The 17,900-nt window shown below is 42.9% G+C and overlaps 1 protein-coding gene across 1 annotated transcript; it reads left to right on the plus strand.

Annotated features, from left to right (window-relative positions):
• Window positions 1–8,168: 8,168 nt before the first annotated feature.
• LOC100441836 (mannose-binding protein A-like) lies at window positions 8,169–16,523 on the plus strand. The gene is given in 7 exon segments (XM_063727234.1): window positions 8,169–8,283; window positions 11,670–11,772; window positions 12,564–12,683; window positions 13,783–14,012; window positions 14,435–14,551; window positions 15,401–15,475; window positions 16,150–16,523. Coding segments are annotated over 7 exon segments (1,134 nt in total).
• The last annotated feature ends 1,377 nt before the right edge of the window (window positions 16,524–17,900 follow it).

The raw sequence follows: 17,900 nt of genomic DNA on the forward strand, positions 1-17,900 counted from the left end.
ACTCCCTAGTGAGATGAACACGGTACCTCAGATGGAAATGCAGAAATCACCCGTCTTCTGCGTCGCTCGCGCTGGGAGCTGTAGACCGGAGCTGTTCCTATTCGGCCATCTTGGCTCCTCCTCTCCTTTGAGTCTTTGGATGCCAACTCAGCCCCTGACCTGAAGGCAGCTGGCCTAGGCCTCTAGGGAAGAGCCCCCCACTGCAGACATGATCCAAGTAACTTTCTGCTGATGGACGAATCTGCACCCCACTTCAGACTTCAGTAGGCATTCACACCACCCCCCACACCACTGGCTCCACTTTCCCCTTTCATTAATCTATTCACCCAGATAATCATTAAAATTAAAGTGGACCAGGTCTTAGGATGTGTCTTGAGGTAGGCAAGCTAACTGGTGACTCTTGGGGATTTTTTTCCCTGAGCCTATGTCTTCATCTATAAAATGGGGATAAAATACTTGTTGCTGTCACAATTATTACCATTACCCCAGCTAGCAAAATTACTATCAGAGTCATTACTACACACAGAGGCTATTGACTGAGCACATACCCTGTGCCACACACCTTGACAAGCAATTCTAATATGGCTTATTACATATTATTCAATCTTCACACAATGTCATGGGACCAGTATTGTTTTCCCCATTTTTTTTATAAGGACACTGAAGCTTGGAGGAGTGAAATGTTTTGAGTATTATTCTAGAGAGCAAGTGGCAGAGGTGGATCCAAACCCATCTTCCTGGATCTGAAGCTCATGCTCCCAGCCACCCCACCCCTGAGCTGAACAAAGATGATTTAAATGTATGTAATAAATAGTGAATATGTTCATATGTGTTTCCTCTGTTCTGGTTCCAAGAAATATCACATTTCTGTATTTTTGTAAATCAAATGAACCCTGGCTCTGAGCCCCCACTTTCCTCAAGATTGGAAAATTCAATCTCAAGATGTGCTTTCTTTGTTTGATGGGAGGGACCAACTGCTCTCTTCCCTGAGATAGTGCAGGGAAATGGGGAGCTACAGACACCATTTGGAAGAACACATGGGCATCATGAATCCACATGGTCCATTTGTGGGTGAGAATACCATGCCTTCTGTCCTCCACGCAGCCACCTGAATGATTTCTGCAGCCCAGCAGTGATGGTGGTACTCAGGGCTCAGTCCCAGGCCTCAGTGAGTCATCCTAATTTCAGGTCAGCATGGAATGGGACCACACTCCCATACCCCAGGGCTGTGCAGGAATGAGACCATGTCCCTACTTGCTTGAGGAGGCAGCTACATATGTGTCCCATCTCCCACTTCTCCCCTGTAACACTGTCCCAGAAAGGCTCCCACTTCTCCACCCCCAATACCTGTGAATACTCTTCTTCGGCATTTATTGCTTTTCTTGGGTGGAAGGAAGCTCTGAATCAACACTCAGAAAAATAATGAGAATAAGGGGAACAATTTCTCAGTCTTTCATGAATGAAAAATTTTAATCTGATCACCATTCCGCATGCACTTAGGATGTAGCACACAAATTATTGAGGCCTCCCCCATTCTAACTGGTGTGAGATAGTATCTCACTGTGGTTTTGACTTGCATTTCTCTGATGACCAGTGATGATGAGCATATTTGCATATGTCTGTTGGCTGCATAAATGTCTTCTTTTGAGAAGTGTGCATTTATATCCTTTGCCCACTTTTTGATGGGGTTGTTTGTTTTTTTCTTGTAAACTTGTTTAAGTTCTTTGTAGTTTCTGGATACTAGCCCTTTGTCAGATGGGTAGATTGCAAAAATTTTCTCCCATTCTGTAGGTTGCCTGTTCACTCTGATGATAGCTTCTTTTGCCATGCAGAATCTTTTATTTTTTTTAATTTTTTTTTAAATTTATTATTATTATACTTTAGGTTTTAGGGTACATGTGCGCAATGTGCAGGTTAGTTACATATGTATACATGTGCCATGCTGGTGCACTGCACCCATCCCATTTGTCTATTTTGGCTTTTGTTGCCATTGCTTTTGGTGTTTTAGTCATGAAGTCTTTGTCCATGCCTATATCCTGAATGGTATTGCCTAGGATTTCTTCTAGGGTTTTCATGGTGTTAGGTCTCATATTTAAGCCTTTAATCTATCTTGAGTTAATTTTTGTATAGTGTAAGGAAGGGATCCAGTTTCAGCTTTTTACATATGGCTAGCCAGTTTTCCCAGCACCATTTATTAAATAGGGAATCCTTTCCCCATTGCTTGTTTTTGTCAGGCATGTCAAAGATCAGATGATTGTAGACATGTGGTGTTATTTCTGCAGTCTTTGCTCTGTTCCATTGGTCTGTCTATTGTTTTGGTACCAGTACCATGCTGTTTTGGTTACTGTAGCCTTGTAGTATAGTTTGAAGTCAGGTAGCATGATGCCTCCAGCTTTGTTCTTTTTGCTTAGGATTGTCTTGGCAATGCCGGCTCTTTTTTTGTTCCATATGAACTTAAAGTAGTTTTTTCCAATTCTGTGAAGAAAGTCAGTGGTAACTTGATGGGGATAGCATTGAATCTATAAATTACTTTGGGCAGTGTGTCCATTTTCATGATATTGATTCTTCCTATCCATGAGCATGGAATGTTCTTCCATTTGTTTGTGTCCTCTTTTATTTTGTTGAGAAGTGGTTTGTAGTTCTCCTTGAAGAGGTCCTTCACATCATTTGTAAGTTGGATTCCTAGGTATTTGTTCTCTTTGTAATAATTGTGAATGGGAATTCACTCATGATTCGGCTTTCTGTCTATTATTGAGGTATAGGAATGCTTGTGATTTTTGCACATTGATTTTGTATCCTGAGACTTTGCTGAAGTTGCTCATCAGCTTAAGGAGATTTTGGGCTGAGACAATGGGGTTTTCTAAATATGCAATCATGTCATCTGCAAACAGAGACAATTTGACTTCCTCTTTTCCTAATTGAATACCCTTTATTTCTTTCTCTTACCTGATTGCCCTGGCCAGAATTTCCAACACTATGTTGAACAGGAGTACTGAGAGAGGGCAAGCTTGTCTTGTGCCAGTTTTCAAAGGGAATGCTTCCAGTTTTTGCCCATTCAGTATAATATTGGCTGTGGGTTTGTCATAAATAACTCTTTTTCAAAGGGAATGCTTCCAGTTTTTGCCCATTCAGTATAATATTGGCTGTGGGTTTGTCATAAATAACTCTTATTATTTTGAGATACATTCCATCAATACCTAGTTTATTGAGAGTTTTTAGCATGAAGAGCTTTTTTTGTTGAAGGCTTTTTCTGAATCTATTGAGATAAACATGTGATTTTTGTCATTGGTTCTGTTTATGTGATGGATTACTTTTATTGATTTGCATATGTTGAACCAGCCTTGCATCCCAGGGATGAAGCCGACTTGATCATAGTGGATAACTTTTTGATGTGCTGCTGGATTCGATTTGCCAGTATTTTATTGAGGATTTTTGCATCAATGTTCATCAGGGATATTGGCCTAAAATTCTCTTTTGTGTGTGTGTGTCTCTACCAGGCTTTGGTATCAGGATGATGCTGGCCTCATAAAATGAGCTAGGGAGGATTCTCTCTTTTTCTATTGATTGAAATAGTTTCAGAAGGAATGGTACTAGCTCCCCTTTGTACCTGTGGTAGAATTCGGCTGTGAATCTGTCTGGTCCTGGACTTTTTTTGGTTGGTAGGCTATTAATTATCCCCTCAATTTCAGAGCCTGTTATTGCTCTATTCAGAGATTCAACTTCTTACTGGTTTAGTCTTGGGCGGGTGTATGTGTCCAGGAATTTGTCTATTTCTTTTAGATTTTCTAGTTTATTTGTGTAGAGGTGTTTATAGTATTCTCTGATGGTAGTTTGTATTTCTGTGGGATCGGTGGTGATATCTGTTTTATAATTTTTTATTGCATCTATTTGATTCTTCTCTCTTTTCTTCTTTATTAGTCTTGCTAGTGGTCTATCTATTTTGTTGATCTTTTGAAAAAACCAGCTCCTGGATTCATTGATTTTTTGAAGGGTTTTTTGTGTCCCTATCTCCTTCAGTTCTGCTCTGATCTTAGTTGTTTCTTGCCTTCTGCTAGCTTTTGAATTTGTTTGATCTTGCTTCTGTAGTTCTTTTATTATTATTATTATACTTTAAGTTTTAGGGTACATGTGCACAATGTGCAGGTTTGTTACATATGTATACATGTGCCATGTTGGTGTGCTGCACCCAGTAACTCGCCATTTAACATTAGGTATATCTCCTAATGCTATCCCTCCCCCCTCTCCCCACCCACAACAGGCCCCGGTGTGTGATGTTCCCCTTCCTATGTCCATGCGTTCTCATTGTTCAATTCCCACCTGTGAGTGAGAACATGTGGTGTTTGGTTTTTTGTCCTTGCAATAGTTGGCTGAGAATGATGGTTTCCAGCTTCATCCATGTCCCTACAAAGGACATGAATTCATCATTTTTTATGGCTGCATAGAATTCCATGGTGTATATGTGCCACATTTTCTTAATCCATTCTATCATTGTTGGACATTTGGCTTGGTTCCAAGTCTTTGCTATTGTGAATAGTGCCGCAATAAACATATGTGTGCATGTGTCTTTATAGCAGCATGATTTATAATCCTTTGAGTATATACTCAGTAATGGGATTGCTGGGTCAAATGGTATTTCTAGTTCTAGATCCCTGAAGAATCACCACACTGACTTCCACAATGGTTGAACTAGTTTACAGTCCCACCAACAGTGTAAAAGTGTTCCTATTTCTTCACATCCTCTCCAGCACCTGTTGTTTCCTAACTTTTTATTGATCGCCATTCTAACTGGTGTGAGATGGTATCTCATTGTGGTTTTGATTTGCATTTCTCTGATGGCCAGTGATGATGAGCATTTTTTCATGTGTCTTTTGGCGGCATAAATGTCTTCTTTTGAGAAGTATCTATTCATATTCTTCGCCCACTTTTTGATGGGGTTTTTTTTTCTTGTAAATTTGTTTGAGTTCATTGTAGATTCTGGATATTAGCCCTTTGTCAGATGAGTAGGTTGTGAAAATTTTCTCCCATTCTGTAGGTTGCCTGTTCACTCTGATGGTAGTTTCTTTTGCTGTGCAGAAGCTCTTTAGTTTAGTTAGATCCCATTTGTCAATTTTGGCTTTTGTTGCCATTGCTTTTGGTGTTTTAGACATGAAGTTCTTGCCCATGCCTATGTCCTGAATGGTATTGCCTAGGTTTTCTTCTAGGGTTTTTATGGTTTTAGGTCTAACATTTAAATCTTTAATCCATCTTGAATTAATTTTTGTATAAGGTGTAAGGAAGGGATCCAGTTTCAGCTTTCTACATATGACTAGCCAGTTTTCCCAGCACCATTTATTAAATAGGGAATCCTTTCCCCATTGCTTGTTTTTGTCAGGTTTGTCAAAGATCAGATAGTTGTAGATATGTGGCATTATTTCTGAGGGCTCTGTTCTGTTCCATTGGTTTATATCTCTGTTTTGGTACCAGTACCATGCTGTTTTGGTTACTGTAGCCTTGTAGTATAGTTTGAAGTCAGGTAGCATGATACCTCCAGCATAATGTTAGGGTGTCAATTTTAGATCTTTCCTGCTTTCTCTTCTGGGCATTTAGTGTTATAAATTTCCGTCTACACACTGCTTTAAATGTGTCCCAGAGATTCTGGTTCATTGTGTCTTTGTTCTCATTGGTTTCAAAGAACATCTTTATTTCTGCCTTCATTTCGTTATTTACCCAGTAGTCATTCAGGAGCAAGTTGTTCAGTCAGTTTCCATGTAGTTGTGCGGTTTTGAGTGAGTTTATTAATCCTGAGTTCTAATTTGATTGCACTGTGGTCTGAGAGACAGTTTGTTGTGATTTCTGTTCTTTTACATCTGCTGAGGAGTGTTTTACTACCATTTATGTGATCAATTTTAGAATATGTGTGATGTGGTGCTGAGAAGAATGTATATTCTATTAATTTTGGGTAGAGTTCTGTAGATGTCTATTAGGTCTGCTTGGTCCAGAAGTGAGTTCAAATCCTGGATATCCTTGTTAACCGTCTGTCTCATTGATCTGTCTAATATTGACAGTGAGGTGTTAAGGTCTCCCCTTATTATTGTGTGGGAGTCTAACTCTCTTTGTAGGTCTCTAAGGAATTGCTTTATAAATCTGTGTGCTCCTGTATTGGGTGCATATATATTTAGGATAGTTAGCGGTTCTTGGTGAATTGATCCCTTTACCATTATGTAGTGGCCTTCTTTGTCGCTTTTGATCTTTGTTGGTTTAAAGTCTGTTTTATCAGAGACTAGGATTGCAACCCCTGCTTTTTTTGCTTTCCATTTGCTTGGTAGATCTTCCTCCATCTTTTTATTTTGAGCCTATGTGCATCTTTGCACATGAGATGGGTTTCCTGAATACAGCACATTGATGAGTTTTGACTCTTTATCTGGTTTGCCAGTCTGTATCTTTTAATTGGGGCATTTAGCACATTTACATTTAAGGTTAATATTGTTATGTTTGAATTTGATCCTGTCATTATGATGTTAGCTGGCTATTTTGCCCATTAATTGATGCAGTTTCTTCATAGCATTGATGGTCTTTACCATTTGGCGTGTTTTTGCAGTGGCTGGTACCAGTTGTTCCTTTCCATGTTTAGTGCTTCCTTCAGGAGCTCTTGTAAGGCAGGCCTGGTGGTGACAAAATATCTCAGCATTTGCTTGTCTTTAAAGGATTTTATTTCTCCTTCACTTACGAAGCTTAATTTGGCTGCATATGAGATTCTGGGCTGAAAATTCTTTTCTTTAAGAATGTTGAATATTGGCTCCTACTCTCTTCTGGCTTGTAGGGTTTCTGCTGAGAGATCTGCTGTTATTCTGATGGGCTTCCCTTTGTGGGTAATCTGACCTTTCTCTCTGCCTGCTCTTAACATTTTTTCCTTCATTTCAACCTTGGTGAATCTGACAATTATGTGTCTTGGGGTTGCTCTTCTCGAGGAGTATCTTTGTGGTGTTCTCTGCATTTCCTGAATTTGAATGTTGGCCTGTCTTGCTAGGTTAGGGAAGTTCTCCTAGATAATATCCCGAAGAGTGTTTTCTAACTTGGTTCCATTCTCCTTGTCACTTTCCAGTACACTAATCAAACATATATTTGGCCTTTTCATGTGGTCCCATATTTCTTGGAGGCTTTGTTAGTTTCTTTTCACTCTTTTTTCTCTAATCTTGTCTTCTCACTTTATTTCATAAATTTCATCTTCAATCACTGATATCCTTTCTTCCACTTGATCGAATCGGCTAATGAAGCTTTTGCATGCATCAGAAGTTCTTGTGCCATGGTTTTCAGCTCCATCAGGTCATTTAAGGTCTTCTCTACACTGTTTATTCTAGTTAGCCATTCGTCTAACCTTTTCTCAAGGTTTTTAGCTTCCTTGCGATGGGTTAGAACATGCTCCTTTCACTCGAATAAGTTTGTTATTACTGACCTTCTGAAGGGTACTTCTGTCAACTCATCAAACTCATTCTTCATCCAGTTTTGTTCCCTTGCTGGTGAGGAGCTGTGATCCTTTGGAGGAGAAGAGGCAATCTGTTTTTTGGAATTTTCAGCTTTTCTGCTCTGGTTTCTCCCCATCTTTGTGGTTTTATCTGCCTTTGGTCTTTGATGTTGGTGACCTACAGATGGGTTTTGGTGTGGATGTCCTTTTTGTAGATGTTGATGCTATTCCTTTCTGTTTGTTAGTTTTCCTTCTAACAGACAGACCCCTCAGCTGCAGGTCTGTTGGAGTTTGCCGGAGGTCCACTCCAGACCCTGTTTGCCTGGGTATCACCAGCGGAGGCTGCAGAACAGCAAATATTGCTGCCTGATCCTTCCTCTGGAAGCTTTGTCTCAGAGGGGCACCCACCTGTTTGAGGTGTCTTTTGGCCCCTACTGGGAGAAGTTTCCCAGCCAGGCTACATGGGGGTCAGGGACCCACTTGAGGGGGCAATCTGTCTGTTCTCGGAGCTCAAACACTGTGGTGAGAAAACCACCGCTCTCTTCAGAGCTGTCAGACAGGGACATTTAAGTCTGCAGAAGCTGTCTGTTGCCTTTGTTCTACTATGCCCTGCCCCCAAGAGGTGGAATCTATAGAGGCAGTAGGCCTTGCTGAGCTGCGATGGGCTCTGCCCAGTTTGTGCTTCCAGGCCTCTTTCTTTACACTGTGAGCTACTCAAGCCTCAGTAATGGCAGACACCCCTCCCCCCATCCAGCTGCAGCATCACAGGTCCATCTCAGACTGCTGCACTAGCAGTCAGCAAGGCTCCGTGGGGGTGGGACCTGCCGAGCCAGTCAAGGAGGGTATCTCCTGGTCTGCTGGTTGCTAAGCCTGTGGGAATAGTGCAGTATTTGGTCAGGAGTGTACCGTTTCTCCAGATACAGTCTGTCACAGCTTCCCTTGGCCAGGAAAGGGAAATCCCCCAACCCCTTGCGCTTCCTAGGTGAGACGATGCCCTGCCCTGCTTCAGCTCTCCCTCTGTGGGCTGTACTCACTGTCCAACAAGTCCTAATGAGATGAACCAGGTACCTCAGTTGGAAATGCAGAAATCACCTGTCTTCTGCATTGATCTTGCTGGGAGCCACAGACCGGAGCTGTTCCTATTCGGCCATCTTCAATTCTGTTAGATTTTATAAATATAGTTGGTATTTACAAATGATGGAAATTTTTTTCTGTTCCTATATGACATTTATATTTTAATATCTCAATTCTTACCTTTATATAGGGGACAGAAACCTCTATAGCTTTTGAAGAGACACAGTGAAAATGGACTCTTTGTGTACAATGTGAATTTGGCCCTGATTGTGTAATAGGAACACTTCCAATATATCACCATTGAAAATGTTGCCTGTTTTAAGTGTCTAGTAAATACCTTGTGTCAAGGTAAAAAAGTTTCCTCTTTTTTCTAGTTAGCTAAGATTGTTTTCATTATGAAAGTGTGTTGCACTTTAGCAGATGAATTTTCAGCATTTTCTTTAGTCTGTTAACATCAAGGCAAGAGAGTGTCAAGCAAGTAGTATTGGCATCCAGAGCATGCCACTGAGCATAAGAGGCTGTAAGTGCCTCATTATTTAAGTTTGGAGAAATGCCGCAGGGACTCCACCATAGAACCTGCAAGGAGTGGGCTGTTCAGCAGAAGTGGTTTAATAATCCCCATTCTCTTGTCAGTAAAAGGAGGCCTGGAGAGGAGAAGCGAAGGTTGCTGACCCACCTTGGGTGACATTTGTGCTCTCACAGTGGAAATCATCCCTTCCCCTCCTCTCCTTTTGGGGTATGGAAGGTGATTGTCCTAAGCCCGTCCTAATATTTGTGAGTAGGGATGCTCAGGTTACCTCAACATCTCTGATTAAGTCATGTAAGTCAAGGATGGGGAATCATTGCCTTTTGTAAAATTCTGACATTTGGAACCAGCAGATGGACTGATTTTATGGAGCATGGGGAGAAGAAGAGGAAGGACAAAGCTGTGAGCAGGAGTGTTCTGGGGCAATGTGTATTGCAACACCATGGTTTGAGTCTCCTAGGGGGCTGTGTGAATGCCAGTATCACAGGAGCTGCCTGGGGTTCACACTCTACTCATGAGCAAGTTGCTTCCTGAAACTCAGGGACCCCAGCAACAAGATATTATGGACTGAAATGTGTACTGGTGCAATGGTGAGGGTAAGGGACATGCAGCTAGAGGCAATCATAGAGTCTCTTTCCTGAAGAACCAGCTGCTGAAAGGAGCTGTCATTTGTAATCAGTCACACAAAGGTCCCCAACAACCAGTCAGTGTGGGCTGAGAGGCAGTAGTGTACCTACTGACATATGGTTCCTCCTGTGAGCAGATATTGCCCACCATTGGCACCAACAGCATTCTCTCTACCCTCTGCACATGCAAAGAAATAAGAGAGTAGGCCACTGCCCACCCTTCACTTCAAGAAGCAACAGCTTCAAGCTGAGCCACAACTCTATGGCCTGAGTGGTGAAATGACAAAACTGGAGGGCAACATCATTTGTTTGGACTGTGTTTGAAATCAACCCTAGAAAGTTTGCATTACAGGAGTCTGGGAAAAAAATGTATGAAGAATTTTGAGACCATGTATTAGTTTTGGGAACAGGCTTCAAGCTTCAAGATTGCAAGGATCTGAATTAGGCTCTTAATAAAACCTGCTATTTATTAAACTAGTGATTTGCATTGATTTATTTTTTGATGTTGTGCCATCCTTGCATTCCTTGGATATGCCCTACTTGGTCTGATGCTATATATGTTCATCACACACCCTATGGGCCAGGCACTATACTAGTTAAACTTATTAACCCTATTTTATAGATGCTATTATTCTCCCATATTTACAAATAAGAAAGTCAAGGGATATAGAGGTTAAAGTGATTTGCCAAATATTATGCAGCTAGTTCTTGGGCCAATGAATGTAGGAAGTCAGATTCCAGAGACTGCTATTAACCATGAATACAGGGCTGGACTTTACTGTTGTAAGCCCTTGAGAGGGAAATTTACTGTTGTGTTAGCTGACTGATACAATATCAATGATTAATAGAAAAGGTATAAGAAATTAACAGATCAGCCCAGGCACAGTGGCTCATGCCTGTAATCCCAGCACTTTTAATAGTTATTTTTTAAATTGTATTTTTGCCTCTCTGCTTATAAATTAGATATTCTAAAAGTTCCCTTGTTTTGTTCAATCCTTATCCATTCTGAATTACATGTTCAGCTAATCATCTCAGCTAAGTAGTATTTTGGATACAAGCCATTTCCATAAGAGAGTAGTAATTTCTTCTCTGAAGATTTGATACAACTCACCTTAAAACCATTTTGTTGATGGAGGTATGGTTATTAATTTTTGTCTTCCATTTCTATATTTTATGATTAGTGATATATCAATTACTCTCATATATCAGTTATTCCTGAGCCAACTTAAATAATTCTAAACTTTCTTATAATATATATTTTACCAATTTTCCATATGTTGCTATACAATTAACCTTACGTAGTATGATTTTATAATGTCAGTACCATCTGTACTAGTATAATAATCCCTTTTCCTCCTGATTTGTTTGTTGTTGTTGTTGTTCGTTTGTTTGTTCGAGATGGAGTCTCGCTCTGTAGCCCAGGCTGGAGTACAGTGGCATGATCTCGGCTCACTGCAAACTTTGCCTCCTGGATTCAAGCAATTCTCCTGCCTCAGCCTCCCAAGTAGCTGGGATTACAGGCGTGCACCACCACGTCCAGTTAATTTTTGTATTTCTAGTAGAGATGGGGTTTCACCATGTTTGCCAGGCTGGTCTTGAACTCCTGACCTCAGGTGATCTGCCTGCCTCAGCCTCCCAAAGTGCTGGGATTACAGGTGTGAGCCACTGTGCCTGGGCTGATTTGTTAATTTCTTATACCTTTTCTATTAATCATTGATATTGTATCAGTCAGCTAACACAACAGTAAATTTCCCTCTCAAGGGCTTACAACAGTAAATGTTTTATTTTCTGCTCCAGATCTTCCAGTTTGTTGAGGTTTGGCTGATTTCAGCTGAGTGAGCCTGGACTCAGCAGCAGTCAGCTGGACTCCAGACTTTCAGGTGAGTTCATGACTGTTCCATATCACTTTCCAGGGATACATACTTCCCATGATTGGGAAAGAAGCACAAAGGCCGCAGCAAACCTGTAAGCACACATTAAGCTGCTGCTCCTTTCGTTTCAGCTCAGGGTCACACGGCCACACCAAACAGCAAAGGGGCTGGAGTGTTTACTCCTCACACTCTAGTGGGAGCCTTTGTGAAGTCCTATGGCAAAGGGCCTGAGATGTAATTTTACAACACGGAGGAAACAACCCAAACTACCACGGCCATATCTGCTAAGTTTATGTCTCTTACAAAGAACCAGTATTCTATTTTATTAGCTCTATGGTTATTTTTAATTCTAGTTTATTAATTTAATTACATAATTTTCATTCATTCCTTCATTATACCCTCTTTTGAAGTGCATATTAATTTATCTGTCATGTAGGGTCCACACTCCTTGGAGGGCTATTTCTGAGGCTTATCATTTCTATCAGCTCTCATTCTGTTTGTCCCCTACTATATTTGGTAATTGTCCCATGGTGAACACAAATCTGCCTGGCCTCCATCTGAGACACCACTGAGGTGCCTGGGCTACGGGTGTGGTTCTTCTCCACTGCGTTTATGTCTCCACAGTGTGGGAGATCATGCCACGCTGAGACACTGGAAACACAATTTTTCATCTTGGCATAAATAGCAGAATTCTGTAATAGTCATAATAGCAACATAAATTCATCCCCGGGTCTATGAGAGGACAGACCTATGGGTACACATCCTTGGGGGATAATCTCATCCCCTCCAGAATCCAGGCTTTCTCAGGTTCCTTTGCTCCTAGGTGTATTTACCTCCTGCCTACCCTCTTTCCGCTCAAACCACCCTTTCTCTAACTCTGCAGCACAGTTAGGATCCTGGTTCAACGCAAATCTGTCAGTTTCACATTCCCACCTTCCTCAGAGGTCTGCCTATTTGCTGAGCGAATTGAAAGTCCTTTGTCCTCTGGGCCTATGGGCTCTTCAACATTGTGTCAATGGCATCAGGAGACACAGCCTTGAGAGGGATCTTCTTTACCACAGAAGCACCTCTTGGTGCCTGGCAGGCCCCCTGAATGGGAACTGGGAGGGCCGCTGGACAGGGCCTGATGACATGAGTACACAAGGGTGAGGACCCTTGAGAAGCCAAAATGCCTATCACAAGGCGGAGTCACAGGGAAGTGACCCACCCCACTCCCCACCTGGGAAAAACAAACTTCTCAAGCTGTTTGGTGACATGAAGTGTTTCAAAGAATGGGTGTGAGTTTGGAGGAAGGCAAGCATCAAAGATCATATCCGGGACCTGGGCAGCTTGACTAGGCTTTGGCGACAAGAACTGGACGCTTCTGGAAACTCAGGCCTGGATGAGCACAGATGGTCTGGTGTCTGCTTGAGGTCTCTGCCTCTCTCCTCTCCCTCGCACCCAATCCTCCTGTGTGCCCAGCCCTGGTTTGCACCCTGGGGATAGAGATGTGAACTGAGAATAGAAAAGTGAGATCACTGGTAAAGGGGGCACAGATGGTAGCTCCAGCCGGAGAGAAGAGGGCTGATTTGAGGACACACTCCTGGAGGATTCATTTGTTCCATAAATGTTTATTGAGCATTGACTCTGTTTCCAGGCACTCTTCTTGGTGGAGAAACAACAGCTGGGAAACAAGACCCCTGTTCTCATGAGCTTCTCATTCTACAGGGGTGGGGTGGGTGATCAATCAATATGCAACCAAATAAACAAAACAGTACCACATGGAAGCAACAATCGGCAGAAAATTAGAACAGAGAATTACAACTCACTGACAGAGTGACTACTTAAAATTACAAGGTTAGCAAAGACCTTTCTCCAGAGATAATATTTCAGCTGAAAGCTGAGTGACAACAATTAAGCATGCAAAGATGCAGGGACATGTCCAGGCAGAGGGAGCAGCAGATGCCAATGCCCACATTCAGCTGTGGATTGAAGTCATCTGCAAATACCCCTTCTCCTTGTGCCTGGCCTGGTGAGATGCCCAAACAAGACATTTGACAAAAGTTCTAAATGAGAGGAGAGGAAGGAGGTGACTCAGTGCTGGGGGTCTTTAGTCTCTCACCCTGGCCCTGCAATAAACGAAACACAAATGGAAGTAGTCGATTCAACTGATACAAAGGTATGTGCGCATGCATCTGTGTGTGTCCCTGTACGTGTGTGTGTGCGTGTGTGTGTGTGTATGTGCATGCATTTGTCTGGTGGAAGATCTATGCATGCTTTTTCTGGAAATAAATATCTAGAGAAAGCTACCCTAAGAACCTGTGACTCTGGAGGCTCAGAGGTGTTTAGCTGTGGAGACAAATGCCTGGGAGGGAGCAGTGCAGGATGGGGTGAGGACACTAATGTAGAGAGCTGCCTAGCTCTGCGCTGGAGACCCAGTGGCATCCCAGGCAGAGATGAGTGAGACAGACCCAACGAGGAAAAGGGAGATCCAGGTTCAGTCTGTGTCTTTCTGAATCTCCACCTCCAGCAGAGGGTTTGAGTCTCCTCCACATGAGGGTTTGAGTACAGACTTCGGGAGGCTCCCCTTTCATCAGGACCCATGCTACACTCAGAACAATCCCCGTAAAATGCCATTGCCTCCAAAACAAAGCTGCTCGCTGACTCTCTGGGATCCCATATTTCCACACAGGAATTGGGGATGTGTGCTTGTCGCTACAGAGGGATGTCCCACCTGGTTAGGGAGCTGGTCTTTGTGCAGGCCTTCCCCTGGGATGCAGGATGGGGGGTCTTTCTTCTTTGGGTCACCATTAGCTTGCTGGCTGTTCCCGGGGTGAATATGAATGGATTATTGAGCTTTTTTGGAAAAAAAAATGAGTGACAGCCACTGGGTCATCTTCCCTTTGTCTTGCAACAGATCAAGGGCTCAGAGGTTTGCAGGGTCCTCCTGGGAAGTTGGGGCCCCCAGGAAACACAGGGGCTCCTGGAATTCCAGGACCAAGGAGCCAAAAAGGAGATCATGGGGACAATTCAGGTAAGGGGCATACCTCAGCATGTGTGGCCTGAGGGCCCCAGGGCCTGGGGAGCTGGTGGGTCAGCTGGGAGGTCCCCTTCTCCTTCTTCTCCTGCTGCCTCTGGGAAGGTGCTCAATTCTGCTTCCTGGGCCAGCACCCCCGGCCCTCTCAGCTTTACTTGGGGCCTGAGGAGACTCCCATAGGTGCCCAGGTGCAGATGTTCAAGCCACGTAGGGCCATTCCCTCATCAGGTCCCTTAGCAGATGGGCCCTGGCTTTTCTTCAGTGGAAACAGTCCAGTGTGCACCTCTGGGGTGCCAGGGAGGAAACAGGTCCTTTAGAGGTTGGGTTTATGTCCACTGTCACAAGAATGCATGAAAATGGTCTGCCTCTTAGGACCCCTGGGTGACAGGGAACATCACAGCAACTTAGTTCAGAGTAAAATAGAGCAAATTCAGTAAGAACAAAAGAACAATGACAACCCACTTATTCATATTTGTCTACCAGCCTGTCAAAACAATAAAGGTATTAAAAAGTGTATCTGGAATGAGAAATGAAAATGAATGACAAAGAAAAGTTTTCAGAAAGAAGAGTAATGAGTTGAGTATTTTCTTATGAGTTCTTACAATATGACAATATGCAAGCCGTATGTGGAGACGGGGGTCCAAGACTGAAGTTCCAGGTTGTGAAGGGATGCAGAGATATAGCTAGGAAGCAGAAATATAGTCATTTTTCCCCTTTTATTTCTTTTGCTTTCTTATTTTTCTGGAACAAACATTCTTCTTAGTAAGCCACTTTGTTTTTTTCAAAATGCTCCACTCTCCAACTTAAGGTCTTCTCCATAAATACCTTCTCCCTATTGCTTTGCAGTTGCTGAGGCTAAGCTGGCCAGCTTAGAGAAAGAGCTACAGAGCCTGAGATCAGAACTGGACCACACGAAGAAGCGTGAGCTTTCTCTCTGCCCATAATGTGTTCTTGTCTCTCACTCTTTTCTTCAGCGCACTCTAGGTTTGGAGGAGGTGGGAGGGGAACTAATTCATGAGCACTTGTCCTACAGCAGGGCCTATGCTGGGTGGCATTTTCCCATAAGATGGTTTCATGCAATCCCCTCAGCAACCTCAGTTGTGGTTGTTGAACTTGCTTTATTGACAGGTGAGGAAACCGAGGTGCAGGAAGTGTTGGTGACTCATTTCAGGTCACACAGCCTGGAAGTGGCAGGGGAAGGGTTGGATGGAGATCTGTTGTCTCCAAAGTCTGTGCTCCTTCCCTGTCATCTACTGTGCTCTGATGTCTGTCCCTGCCTCTTCCTTATCCTGGTGCCCAAGCCTGCAGTGAGGCCCAAGACTGTCTCCCTATGTGCACCTGTGCTGGGGCAGGTTTTAGCAGATGCTTTTTCAAGGTGGGATATCCCAGGGGAGTCTGGGCTGTCTGCAGGTGTCTGGATGCCCCTTCCCAGGCTCTGCAGCCGAGGCCTGCTTCCTGACCAGGCTCTGGCCTGAACTGCTGGGCATAGGGTGATTTTTCAGAGGTCTGACTTCCCAGGGAACTCAGACTACTTGCCTACTGTCCTGGGCTGGGCTCCAAACCCAGCGAACCTCACTCACCATTTGTGATTTTAGTGCAAGCCTTCTCTTTGGGGAAAATGTCTGGGAAGAAGTTCTTCTTGACCAACGATGAGCAGATGCCTTTCTCCAAAGTGAAGAATCTATGTGCTGGGCTCTAGGCCACAGTGGCTGCCCCCAAGAATGCCAAGGAGAATAAGGCTATCCAGGATGTGGGCAAAGACACTGCCTTCATGGATATCACAGATGGGGCCAACAAAGGCCAGTTCATGCACGTGACAGGCGGGAGGCTGACCTACAGCAACTGGAAGAAGGACAAGCCAAATGACCACGGCTCAAGGGAGGACCGTGTGATTCTCCTGAAGGACAGGCTCTGGAATGATATCTCCTGCGTGTCCTGCTTCCTGGCCATCTGTGAGTTTACCGCCTGAAGAGGCATGTTCCTTGGCCCCCTCCTTGGCTCCCAGCTGAACTCTCTGCTGTCCCTCCAAATTAATATGTTGAAATCTTAACTCTCCAGGTGATAATATTAGGAGACAGGGATTTGGGGAGGTAATTAGGCCACAAGGGCAGAGGCTAATGATTGGGATTAGTGTTCTTAGAGCCCCAGAAGAGATTCAGAGAGCTAGTTAGTCCTTACACCCTATGAGGACAGCCAGAAGGTGCCACCTATGAACCAGAGAGCAGACCCTCACAAGACACCACATCTGCTGGCGTCTTGTTCTCAGACTTTCCAGCCTCCAGATCTGTAACAAATACATTTCTGTTGTTTTTAAGCCCTTCAGTTTGCAGTATTTTGTTATAACAGCCTGAAGGGATTGAGACAGCGCCAAGAACCAAAACCACACAATATTATAAAATACTAACAATGCAATGGCTGCACATAAGATCTATTCAAAATTTTTATACTATGTTATACTCCACTAATTAAAAATGATTTTTTGCCCATTTTCTAATTAGATTGTCTGTTTTTTTTGACTGTTAAGTTTTGAGAGTTCATTATACATACTAGATACTAGCCCTTCATTGGATATGTGATCTGTAAATATTTTCTTAACAGTCTGTAGCTTGTCTCTTCATCCTCTTAAAAGCATCTTTCACTGAGCAAAGGTTTTCCATTTTGGTGAAGTCCAGTTTATCAATCTTCTTTTAATATATTGTGCTTTTGATGTCAAGTATATGGACTTTTTGCCTACTCCAAGATTGCAAACATTTCTACTATTTTTTCTAAAATTTTATAGTTTTACATTTTAATTCAAGTCTATCATCCATTTTGAGTTAATTTTTGTATAAGATGTGAATCTCAGACTGATGTCCCCCTCTCTCCTTGTCTCCCTCCCTTTCTTTCTCCCTCCATCCATCCTTCACTTCTTTCTTTCTTTCTCTTTCTTTCTCTTTTCCTTTCCTTTCCTTTATCCTTTCCTTTTCCTTGTTTCTTTCCTTTCCTTTCCCTTTCTCTCTTTCTTCTTTCTTTCTTTCTCTTTCCTTCCTTCCTTTCTCTCTCTCTTTCTTTCTCCTTTCTTTCCCTTTATCCTTTCCTTTTCCTTTTTTCTTTCCTTTCCTTTCCCTTCCTCTCTCTTTCTCTTTCTTTTCTTTCTTTCTTTCCTTCTTTCTTTCCTCCCTCTTTCTTTCTTTCTTTCTTTCTTTCCTTCCTTCCTTCTTTCTTTCCTACCTCCTTCTTTCTTTCTTCCTTTTCTTTCTTTCCTTCTTTCCTTTTTTTTTTTTTGGCAGTCTCACTCTGTTGCCCACACCCAGGCTGGAGTGCAGTGACACAATCTTAGCTCATTGCAACCTCTGCCTCCCGGGTT

The sequence above is a fragment of the Pongo abelii genome, chromosome 8 (assembly GCF_028885655.2).
Source record: "Pongo abelii isolate AG06213 chromosome 8, NHGRI_mPonAbe1-v2.0_pri, whole genome shotgun sequence".
Taxonomy (NCBI): domain Eukaryota; kingdom Metazoa; phylum Chordata; class Mammalia; order Primates; family Hominidae; genus Pongo; species Pongo abelii.